Below are 12989 nucleotides of genomic sequence, written 5' to 3'. Positions count from 1 at the left end.
GTAGGTGTGTAGCGATGTTCGCGGTTTCGTCGTACGACCTCGAGCGGCTCCTATGTATCTTCGACGTATTGGCATACAAGTCGCGTGCATACGCGCGACGATATGAAGAAACATAAGCGCGCATACTCATCGGCCGTTGCCGTGTGTAACATCGCAACATTTATGAGGAGGTCATCAGATGGTTAAAGAAAGAGGAATCGCCAGGCCGAATGAAAGAAGGGGACAATAAGTGGGGGCGGTGTGTATGCGTATGTAACGCGGGTGTCCGGACGCGAGTTTGGGTGCAAGGAATAGCACGGTTATTGCTGACGGATGACACGAAAACGACGACGGTCATCACATGTATAAAAGTACGAGGAATCTTACCCCGAGGCATCAGTCCTCTGGCGATCCTCATACAAACCAACATGGCTGGAAAGGTAAGGAACGCATACCCAACAGTACAACACAGATCTCATCCTGGACTTCACTCCCTTTGGTAATCCGACGATCGGCTTTCTGTAACAAAGGGATGCACTTTCCGGGTGGCACCGAGCTTGATCGCGAGCCGTTTATATTACTTCATTAGTTTCTTTTTAACATTTATCTTAATGAAACGCTTGGCTCAGGAACAAGTAACTTGGAAAAAACAATAATTAGGGGATCATTTATTCGAATGATTCTATCGTTTGATAAGTGTACAATTTTTTAAATCTTACCCAAACAGTCGAGTTTGTTATTTTTAAACTTCATTTATATACGCATCATTGAGCATTTATACAATATGTACAAAATTAGCGAAGAATTAACGAATAGGAACCATTGTCCTTGCGTCAAAATCACTCACTCACTGTTTTTGCCTTCACAACGTTTTATAACAGTGTTAACAATGTACAGAATATACAGTCTTTGTTTTTGATGCGCCAGTGTCAGTGTCATTCCAATGTACTCATGTAGAGAACAGCATTGTTCCGCACAAAATTCAGCCGTGCCTAAGAAGTTAATTTGCTTCATTCTTCTAACTTGCATTGAGATGCATTCATTTGCACCTTTGCCACCGCAACGGCTGACCATTTGAATTCTACTGAAACCAAGAGAAGAGTCAGTAGAGAAGACACAAACGTTTAGTCATTTTTTATCAAAATTACTTTGTTGTTAGCGGTCAATATTCTAGGATTTGTTTATACTCGTTTGCCTGTAAGTACAAAAACTTTGACATAGATCTAGAAAAGTTCATTGATTTGAGGTAAAAAAGGAATTTTCTAACATCTCGGAAAGTTGATCAACGACGTTTTAAAATTTAATAATTTAATAATCTTTTCTAGATCTTTACCGAAACATTCATCCAAGCATCGTTATCGATGCAGAGCATCCAAAAACAAGTTCACGGTTCGCGTTTAAAGCGTTTGGACATTCCATAAAAGCAACATTGTTTCGTCTTTCAGCTCGTCGTATTCTTAAGCGTGGCGGCTCTTTGTAAGGGAGCGTTGGTGCCCGCGGTACCAGCGGTGCCTGCTCCTGTTGTTGCGGCTGTACCAACAGCGAAGCTCGAAGAACTGGACTCCGTGCCCCAATACAGCTTCGCGTACGACGTGCAGGATGCGGTGACAGGCGACTCGAAGGCTCAATACGAAACGAGGAACGGCGACATCGTGCAAGGCAGCTACAGCTTGATCGAGGCGGACGGTACTCGTCGTATCGTCGAGTACACGGCGGACCCGATAAACGGATTCAACGCGGTCGTCAGTCGCGAACCGGCCACAGCGTTGGCCGCCATTGCTTCCCCGTTGGTACCTTATTCGCCTGGTATCATCCCTTCGGCTCCAGTTTCCCCTATTTTGCCAGCAGCCGCTGGACCCTCGCCCGTGATTCCCGCCAGCGGACCAGACTCCGACGTGGAGGTCGTCGAGGCCAGATCCGGCCCTCTGGTCGCGGTCTCGCCATCGACTCGCGATCAACAGCTCCGACAGCAACAGAAACAACAACTGCAACAGCTGCAAGAACTCGAAAGGCAACAACAGGAACAACAGCAGCAGCAACTCCGACAGCTGCAGCAGCTCCAGCAGCAATCCAGGCTGCAGTTGCAGCAACAGATTCAGTCGCGTCAACAAGAGAGGCTGGACCGTGAACAGGAGAAGAGACAAGAACAGGAACAACCGCGACGCCTGCAGACCGCACGATTCCAACAACAGCAACAAGACGCGCCGGTGAGAGCCGTCGCTGCCCCGGTACAAATCGCACCGAAAGCTCAACGACTGGTTGGACTACCCGCAGCTAACGCCATCACGAGTTACAAGAATTATCCTTTCGCGTACGCCTACACAGCTGCCTATTCCTCGCCCCTGGCATACGCAGCGCCCCTCTCTTACGCACCCGCCGCCCCGGTCCTCTAAAGTATTTGTTAATTTGCATTGTTATCTGATGCCCACCTAATTGATATCGATGTTGCCGTTGCAATAAATCTGTGTTTATGACGAATTATGGAGAAGTTGATTTCTGTATTTTCGCTATGATCGCTAAACGAATAAGTGGTTCTTTCCAAGCTTTTAGTGCACAAATTCAGAAATTACAAAATTAATAAACTATAAATATCGAATTTCGACTATATACTTTTAGCTCTGAAAATATTTCTAAAATGTGGACTAAGTATAATCGAAAGGATCTTCTTTAATAGTTGCACGAGTTACCTAACATTTCATACCGATGTAAAAGAATTAAGCAACCTCGCGCTACAATATTTCAAGACGCTTTCATAAGTAATTCGAAATTACTTAGAAACTAGCTCACAGTTTCTACGTTCGGTAGATTTATGGTTCCAAGAATTCGCGATATTGTCATGATATATTCACGAGCTTACAACGTCTTGAGCAACGATCAAAGTAAATCTTTTGCATACCAGCGCAATGTTCGTAACTTTTTAACGGGGATAGGTTGATAATCAGAACGATCGATACACGGTATTCGAAGAAAGTTACGAAACACGTATTTGCGACACTGTGCGTTTGTTTCGCCAATACTAATTGATATTGGGTCTACATTCGCAACGTTAACGCCGTCGGAGTATTTTTATCCGTTCGTCTGGTTGCCGTATGCTACGAACAGTACGTCGTAAAAAGGAGACGAAGATTTATTATTCAAGAGGATTCGCGCGACTGTCGTTCCTTTCGAGATTACGTAGAAGTTCACGGCGGGGCCAGTGTCCTCATAATTTCTATACCGCCGACACAATCGATTACATCGCGCGACCTACCTGACCGTGCGTAGGCGTAATAAGTAAAAGCGTCGTGGATAACGTCGATCAATGTCACAGATGGACAAATCGATCACTCGTCGTGTTCATCCATGAGCTTCGATTCATCGTCGTTCACCATTACGCAAGCTGCCGTTACGACGCCATTATGCAACAAACATAGTGCGATACACTTGGCCAAATAAGTATCCGTGCATCCCAAATTAATTTATTACATTATAACTTTAAATATAATAGGAACGGATGAAAATTCTTTCGAGTATCTTCAAAAGTATCGTGTCAAATATAGACACAACAAAAATAAAAGATCTTTGACATTTAATTAACACAGAAATAAATTATAAATAACAAGTGAACAGAAATTAAGCCAAGAAAGTCTCCGTGTACACGTAAATTAATTTATACTAAACAAAATCTTGCGTTTCATTCATAATTAACTATTTGTAGGATCTCCTTTGACCTTGAGTACTTCCCTCGCACGTTTTTGCATGGATGCAACTAATTTTGTTGCCGTTGCAGGTTGAATCTTGTTTCATTCATCTAATTCTTGTTTTAGTTGTTTTTTGTTTTTAATTTTATGTTAAACGTCCATAGTGCAATCAATAAATTTTTTATTTCCCACTCCAATTGCGCTCATGCAACCCTAAACGAGGACATTTAGTTTTCATATGAGTATTTGGTTTCCTCTAAACTGTGACACGTTCATCTGAAGCAAATAGATTAAATTTACTTTCGTCACTAAACAATACTGAATTCTAAAAACTTATTAATTTATCCACACAAGTTCTTGCAAAATCCATCTGTTCCCTCTTATTTTCTTTACTAATGAAAGGCTTTCTCCTATCTACGCGACCATTATATCCTGCTTGTCTAATAACAGTACGAATTGTTTCGGGTACAACTTTGACTTAATAATCAGTTTCAATCATGCTAGCCACTTGCTTTTGGGTCAACCCTAATCGTTCTTAAAATTGCACGTCTATTTCATTTTGTCTCTTATTTCCTTGTATCTGTTTATGATGTATTGGATCGTAGAATGTGATTTTGTTATTTCTTGAAGCGATTTTCTTTCTTCTCTCAACTTCACTATTAATTCCGGTTTTCTAATTAATTTTACGTTTAATAAACGTTTAATTTACTTTCTTTGCTTCCAATAATGATACTGACTGCTAACTGCAACAGTCTAATGTATTACTACATTGTTTTCATACATTATCTGATTATATTGTATGTATATTGCAAATGATCAAATCCAGTTTTTTACAATCCAAGGTGTAGGTTTGATCGTTATCTTGCTGGAAGTGAAAGTCTTCCAGTAATACCAATTATCGGGAACTATCTTCTTAATTATTTCTTAAAATATTCAAACATTTATATTTATCAAGTATACTATCGATAAATCTTACATTTCAGATTCTATTAGTTGTTACGCAGTCACCTCTGTGTTTTATTATTTGACGTAAATGCTTTGCTTGCAACTCTGTATTTAGTTCTCTCAACTCATAATTTCGAGCATTTATATTAAATTTAGATTCATCGAAAAATATGAACTATTTCAATATTGCCTAGATAAAAATTATATATTCTTTGTAATATTAATTATTCCCTCACATTTCATCAAGAAAATGTGATTATTGATTATACATTACTAAAGAAAAAATATATGATAATCTGTTTAACCCAAATAAATATTTACCTCATTTTGTAAATGAATCTGTTATAATTTTGTTGCAACGTACTTGTTCTAATGATTTTGGAAGGGACAAACTACATACACATATGGCAGTCTGACATATTACTGAGCGTTACTACTGTAACTCTTTCCGATATTGAATCATATTGCCAGACAATGGCTGGATTATTCCACTTCATATCGTAGAACATTTTATGTCACAGTCACTGATATTTTTCAAAGTAGCACTCATTAAAAGCATAGAAAAACTAATTCGTCTAAAATTATGTTTTTAAGGCGAATAGTTTTGAAAATATTAAATGTTAAATATATAAAAACCACGTTTGATATTTAATTTATACATCGATACATATCTCGATATATTTTCAAGATGACAACTTATATTTATAGCTATTTTTCAGCTGGGATAATGATCTTCTAATTTATGTATAAACAATATTAATATAATTACAAATCGATCACTTAAAAGTGAACATAAACGTATCCTACAAAATCAATTTTCTCGAAACGAAAGCTTGTGTAAAAACAATTTAATCTACATTTTCAATTTATTTTTGCACGAAAAATCACTCTCTATTAAAAGAAAAAAAAATATTCAATACATTTAACAGTTTCGGAGGTAAAAGTTCATTTGTATAGCCTGTTTTCACGAAAATAAACATAAATCGTAAACTCTAACGTCTTATATTTCCTAAACGTACTCGAAACTAACAAAAAGAAACTACTTAACCCGTTTCTTCTTAATTTCATGCGAACTACTATATATTTCAATTTCACTAAAATCCCTTCGAGTTCAGAAAGTGATCGATTTGGTCAATGTCTCATTGAATACTAAAAATTTGTTAACTTCAAAATATAATCGACTCGATTCAATTAATTCGCAAAATAATATTAATAAGTTATTAATTTTCTTGTACTTTACCGATTTACCAGTAAGCGTATTTAACAAGTCTATTTAAACTCGATCTAGTATTTTTAAATATATTTATCTTACAGTTCTTGGGAATTAGGACTAGATGCAAGAATTTCGTTATCTAAGTATATTATAAATAGCAAACTGCCCATAATTGCCTGAGGTATTACTAAAAATATATATGATTATGTATATATAATATTTAATCTAATACTATTATGGAAATGATGAAATTCCAACGATTTTGGACCAAAGAAATATTTATGCTAGAGTATTTGTAGCGAGTATTGATAGAGAACCAATCAGAGCCAGAGTTAAGAGAGGAATAGATTAACCATAAACAAATATGCAAACGAGACAAATTATAGGGTACAAAAATTAATCATATGTATGTGTGTAATTAGTAATAAATAAACTTTGCTACTAGAGTTTGCTTATCCTTTTCAGTTTTACTAAAAAATCGAAAGTGGGAGGAATAGATGGTACAAACCATAGTTAACGAAGATATATTATGTAAGCTCTTATTTGTTCAATCGATTCCCTCGATATTTACAAAAATTTATTGAAGATCACCAGCGCCAACGGAAAATGTTCTGTTTTCGTAAGTTCCTTTCCGAGAGAATATTACTTTAAATACGATAAAATGCGTAATTGGAACAGGCAAGAATAAATTTTGAACTATGATAAAGCCGTTACATAATTTTACGCAACATTCGCGTAATTTATTTTCACTTTAAAATTGTACGACATTCCTAGGACAAGTCGCAATTGTCTTCTGACATAACCCAGCGACAATTTCAGCTGCTGTTAATAAATATGTAAAAAGGCATATAAAATGAAAGGTAAAGCAAGGACGCGTGGTGATCGAGGAAGAAAGGAGGCGTTTTTGTACGCAGGTATGTAATGTTTATCGCGAGACCCGTCGCCACACTTTCAATTCTTTTTCACCAGGTGATCCTATATTTTCTCTTTTTTTTCGCACACATCGACGAAACAAAGAATTTCATGAAATCGTATAATACAGATTCAATAACACAAACAGAAGTGAATTTATGTTTAAAAAGAACATTTAGTAGAAAATAAAACTTATTGAATCGTTAAAAATTTTTCCTGCGCTATATTTTTCCATCTATCACGATACGGAAAGTATTACCATGTGTATTTAACCTTAATAATTCCTTGTAAAAGATGTACAATTTAAATGTGAACACCTACATATTTCCGTTTCTCATGGATATAAACAAAATTATTCTGAATAAAGCTAAACTGTACAAAGTACCAAACATGGTAATAGAACAACGATTCTTCTTAAGTTTTTTAAGTTTTTCTTGTTATTCAACAAATAAAAATATAAAAAGTTAATACTTTACAAGATAGTTCAAACGAAAGACGTAATGAAATGTTTAGAAAATATTTATAATGCAAAAGTGAAACGTTTAACCATCTGTTTGAATCATATAGTTGTACATGTATAATAATGGAAAGAATCAATTTATTATAAAAATATGTATGTAGCCTCATAAAAGACACGAATGATTTTGAAATCCAGAGAGAAAAAAATAACTTAAGTGAAAAACCTTTTCTTATTACTACGTTTGACACTTAAACCAGTTTAATTTTATACGAAGCGATTTTTTCATATTTGCATAAATAACGAAGATATTTAAATGTTCCCAATTAAATGATTCATTCTGTACATATGTATGTATAAAGTATCCTTGAACTAAATGGTCTCCATAAAAGAGGTGATTCAGGCTGTAAAATTGTGTGAAAAACACATAATTAATATGTTAAATGTTAGCAAAGATATCGAACAAGGTATCGATATCTAATGTAATCTTAACTGATAGACTAGTATCGATCTCCAGTCTACAAAAACATAGTAATCAGTAGCCAGCCTACAGAAACATTTTCGAAAATTAAAATAAAAAGTGAAATTTTGCAAATATTAATTTCACATGTTACAAGAAACACATCGAACACTTTCTTGTCACGAGTTAATTTTTGTTAATTTTGAGTCTCCTCAAAAATTTTTTATAGCTCGTTCATGTTAGTATCGATACCTTTCACATGAGATAATTAATTTTTCATTAATTATGCATTTTTTGCGGAATGTTTATAGGATTTTTTACTCAATTTCACCGCCTAAATCACCTCTGCTAAAGGAGACCATCTAATTCAAGGACACTCTGTATATAAGATAAGATACACGTTTCTTTTATTTTATGTGACACACATTCTAATAAAAAGAAATAATATTAAATTGCATATTTTCCGATTTGCAATTTTTAACTTGGAGTCCTCGTTAGTAAGTACTATAACAAAAATCATCGTATCAGCAACGTGTCTTATTCGCCAGAAATAGATTTCCAAGCGTCGTCCAAAAGGAATCGACCCCTATTGGAAAATAGGGCCACTTCCAGCATGCTTTTTTTATTTAATATTAAAATAAAATAGGGAATGATTTTCACAAACATTTGTCTACTTATTATTTATTGTATCGGGCAATCTACAAGAAAAATATATTCTATTTAAGAAATGTCCAGCATACTTTTTTTATTTAATATTAAAACAAAATAGGGAATGATTTTCACAAACATTTATCTGTTTATTATTTATTGTATCGGACAATCTACAAGAAAAATATATTTTTCTATGTGTGTGTACGCGTATGCTAGACGTACACGTGCTTAAAAATTACACGTGCAAAGCCATGCTCTCTAGTATGGACTGACTCGATGGGTTTAAATCGATTAATCGTCGTGGTTGGATTCTTTCCGTGAAATTTAAGAAAAAGAAACGAAAATAAGGTGTGGGTGTGCAAATAGCATTTTGTGCCCACTCTTTATAAGGACCCCCGATGTCTTACAATTAGCTTTGCGTATTCGGTTACATACCTGTCCGTACAGACAAACTTTCACCGAACGAGCCAGGGTTGCAGCCGCGGCCGTCAAAGTACCGCGCCCAATGTCACGACGCGGCCCCTCGTAATCGCGCCCCGTATTACGTGGCTCGCTACACAAGAAACCGGTTCACTTTTGGTAGACCGGTTACGGAAGAATTTGACTGCGCGGCCGATGAATTGCCTTGGCCGAAACCGTCGATCTTTTCTTTATTGATTTCTATTCAGAAAACGAACAATACCCTTTCAATCCTTATCGCTCTCTCTCTCTTTCTCTCTTTCCGTTTCTCTTGCTCCTCTCTCTCTCTCTGTCTCTCTCCCTCTCTCATTCTCTTTGTCTCTGACGTTCGACAATTTTTATCCGTTACATTTCGAAGCTTACGACTACAATAGCACGCCCACCAAACGAATAACTAATTCACAGGAGACATCGCGAGTCGCTGCTAGCGCGATCACGCGTCTAAAAATTAACCGCGTCGCTCGAATACCAAAATTCTAGATACCGCTTAAAAGTTTCAAAGTCAACGTTATTGCACGGGCGAAAGTTTGGCGAGCGAAAATCTTCGAAAGTAAGAAATATCTCTTTGACTTCGATTGTCGAATTTGTCAATTAGTTTCGTATAGTTGGCGAAAATGAGCAAAGTTATTCTATGGAACACAATTATGAGATACGTTTCAAGTCATTGTCTTTGGTCGGTTTAACAAATTTTGGGTGCCAGCAAACGTTGAAGACTCTTTTTTTTAAATATACCCATTCTACGAACATTCAATCTTTTAATTCAGCTGGTGGAATTAATTACACAGTCGTACAGATTACATATCAATTTATTATAACATCGGTTAGGTGAGTTACTTGAGAGCAGCGTGTATAGCATACGTAATGGTATGAGAAATTAAGAGAATTAGTTTCGTATAATTGGCGAAAATAGTCAAAGTTATTCTATCGATTGGGTTCACGAACACAATTATAAGGTACGTTTTAATTAATTGTCTTTGATCGGTTTAACAAATTTTGGGTGCTAGCAAACATTGAAGACTCTTTTTTTTAAATATATCCATTCTATGAACATTCAAGTTTTTAATTCAGCTGGTGGAATTAATTACACAGTCATACAGATTACATATCAATTTATTATAACATCGGTTAGGTGAGTTACCTGAGAGCAGCGTGTATAGCATACGTAATGGTACGAGAAATTAAGAGATTGATATAACGGTTGCAGAGCAGCTCGTTCGATGCTCGTATCCTTTCCAATTAAATGCTGTTCCAATTTATCAGCCAATTGTAATCTTTCATCAATGAAACTTGCAGAAGACAAAGTATTTTCATTATCGTCATTATTGCTTTGGGCAGAATCGTTTAAGACTTCTTCGACAAACTCTTACTCACGAGGTATCAATCACAACTCATAATCGTGAATAAATAAACCATTAAAAAAAAATTGTACAACTCTGACCGAATGATAAAACCGTATTATAAACGTGTTATACATTACTTCTGTCTTTGGTAGTTTTGCAACTTTCGAGACCTTAAATTTTAAAAATATATAACATTCCAGAAATAGATATTTGGAATGTTATCCATTCAATTATTCACTCAACGAATTAACGCTATCGAAACGTTGCGTAGAAATTGTTTTCGGCGTAGGTTCAAACAGATTTATTCGAACACTGATTTGTATTGTAAAGCGAATGTGAAATCACGCGGTCCCGATACCTCATTGCCAGCAATCAAACGCTGCTTGATAGCCGAGACACGTAAACAGTAGAGACAACTGCAAGTGCTATCGTGACTGGGGTATGCCTTTCTTTTAAGGATTAAAAGGTTACAAGACATTTTTACGCGCATGACAATGAAAAATGGATGTGTCTATTACAAAAACATGTCTTTCGGGTTCAACGAATACATTTGCCCCGAGAAATAGTTCGTCCAGCAACAATTGTTATTCCGACAACTCTGCGAATAAATTATCGCCCCTGCGATTAAGCAACCCAAACATTATGAAACTTCGTCCGATCTCCAAAATGATAATACATTCGAAAACAAAGTACAACAAGAGTACATTTTCTACCTTTCTAACGTTATAAAAAAAAAAGATTATTATTAACATTAACAATAACTTCTTTATTTTGTCATTATACTTTGTCGCCTAGTTTAGCATTTATGTTTATTTATACCCGAGATCTGTCTATTCTATATTCCCATACGTTCACTTCTTACCCTTTGCCACCTTCTTTAGCATCGACTTCCGTTTTGTCGTGCATCGCGTTAAATTGTATTAAGATATCTTCTATCGATTCTTATTTTTAGTTATTTTTTTTTCGCGATGTCGTAATATTTTTCGCGTCACGGACCGTACGTACGCGTATCGAACATTGTATAAGGAGTCCATCTCACGTTCCTCGCGTCCGCTTCCAAAAAACTTAATCGTTCTGGTTCACTTTTATTATGCAATCATTTAAATCGAGGCCTGGAATTCGGACGCCTTTCTCCCTTGGTAATGGATTCAGTCCATGTAATCGAGATAAATTTCGTTATACGCGAGTCCTCTGTTTTCCTCTTTTTATTAAACGCCTTTAAAATATATTTTGCAACTTAACGAGACCAGCATATCCTCCGCGGCAAGCGTGTTTACTTGAATCTTCCTTCGCTAATGACGTTTGTAATTATTCCGTGAACGTTCGACGCTATATTTAAATAAATACCGCGCAAGTTAGAGACAGACACATTAAGCTTGTTGCTATTAATCCCGAGTTTCCTTAGTTTTCGTTACACGGCGTACGATCGTTTCGTAACGGTTGACAAGTCGGGACCGGACCACGTAGAAATTTGACAATTCTGCTCGGTTTGCGAAGCACTTGAGAAACAAGTACGAAAGTAGAGAGTAGAAAGTGGGTCAGTTCGGGCGAACGTCAGAAACGGCTCGACAGGCAAGGACGCCGGAATGGAAACGCTACCCTATCCTCAAGGTTGCGCGTGGGCGGTTAGTTCGAACGAAGGAAGTCGAGAACGCTTCAGAAATTCTAAAAGATTTGTTAGTTTCATTGTAGGATCGATGAAGATGCGGTGGTACCGCAGTAAGGCGAATATCGTGATACATTTGTAACGAGTTTAATTAGTCACAAACAAGTCTGCTAAAAAAATAAATAAAGTTCAGCCTGAGTCGACACCGTTGGCAGCGAGGCGGTAGCGCGCTTTAGAGGTAGTGTGCGGGGGCGGCGTAGGTCAGAGCTGGAGCAGCCGCCAGCTTGGCGAAGGGTGCGGGGTGAGCCGAGTAGGCGATGGAGGCTGCTGGAGCGACGGCGGCGTACGGTGCAGGGTGTGCAACGTATGGGGCGGCTAACGAAGCGGCGTATGGGGCGGCTAACGAGGCGGCGTATGGGGCGGCGTGGGCGACGGCGAGCTTAGCTGAAGGGGCGGCGTAGTAGGCCGGAGCATGCGCCAGGGGGGCAGCGATCTTGGCAACCGGGGCGGCGAGAACTGGTGCGGAGGCTGCGTAGGTCAAAGGTGCGTGGGCGAGGGGAGCAGCTGCCACGGCTTTCACGGCAACGGCGGCTGGTTCCTTGCGTACTACGGCGTTGAATCCGTTGACTGGGTCAGCGGTGTAGTCGACAGTGCGTTTCGTTCCATCGGACTCAATCAGAGAGTAGCTACCCTGGACTACGTCTCCGTCGCGGCTCTCTTGCTGGCTCTTGGCGTCCCCGGTCAAGCTGTCGTGCACGTCGTAGGCATAGCTGTACTGGGGATGAGGGTCGTAGTCAGCATCCACGGTCTTGGTCACCACCGCCTTGGCTACAGGGGCTACAGCCACGGTCTTCGCTACGGGGGCCAAAGCCAGAGGAGCTGCCGCTGCGTAAGCGATGTGCGCCGCAGGGGCGTACGACAAGGGTGCGCTCGCGGGCAGTAATCCGGCGTTGGCGGCAGCCACGAAGGCAACGAACACGACTAACTGAAATATCGATAGAAATCGTTAGAATTTTTACCTATTTTCGGATGGATCTCGTCGAACGGTCACGATCGATCTCGCCGATGCTGGAACATCGAGCGAGAAACGATACTCAGGACCCTTTACCCACCTTGAAGGCCATTGTTGAGATGATTTGGTTGGTTTGGATCGACTGAGCGACTGATGATGCCAAACGTTTATTCGGTCTGCTTTATATACCAACGATCGGGCCACTACGAGACCATTTTCTCCCACCAATCTGCTGAGGTTTTGCCGGACTTTCAAAGTTTGGCAGTAGATCGTAT

The 12989-nt window shown here is 38.4% G+C and overlaps 3 protein-coding genes across 3 annotated transcripts in view; 2 read left to right on the top strand and 1 right to left on the bottom strand.

The window, feature by feature from the left end:
* Nha1 (Na[+]/H[+] hydrogen antiporter 1) overlaps positions 1-12989 on the top strand; it is a 572935-nt gene that overhangs the window by 460128 nt on the left and 99818 nt on the right. The gene's annotated exons all lie outside the window — the stretch shown is intronic.
* Cpr3 (cuticular protein 3) lies at positions 352-2372 on the top strand. Its single transcript, XM_076766695.1, has 2 exons — positions 352-419; positions 1425-2372. Exons 1-2 carry the CDS (start codon positions 408-410, stop codon positions 2370-2372), a joined length of 960 nt encoding a protein of 319 aa, XP_076622810.1. The 5' UTR covers positions 352-407.
* On the bottom strand, positions 11935-12852 carry Cpr2 (cuticular protein 2). Its single transcript, XM_076767586.1, has 2 exons — positions 12815-12852; positions 11935-12687 (listed from the first exon to the last, which is right to left on the bottom strand). Exons 1-2 carry the CDS (start codon positions 12824-12826, stop codon positions 11935-11937), a joined length of 765 nt encoding a protein of 254 aa, XP_076623701.1. The 5' UTR covers positions 12827-12852.

This window comes from Colletes latitarsis, chromosome 6 (genome assembly GCF_051014445.1).
Source record: "Colletes latitarsis isolate SP2378_abdomen chromosome 6, iyColLati1, whole genome shotgun sequence".
Classification (NCBI taxonomy): domain Eukaryota; kingdom Metazoa; phylum Arthropoda; class Insecta; order Hymenoptera; family Colletidae; genus Colletes; species Colletes latitarsis.
The sequence above is the reverse complement of the archived record's forward strand: the minus strand, read 5'-3'. Positions and strand labels throughout refer to the sequence as shown.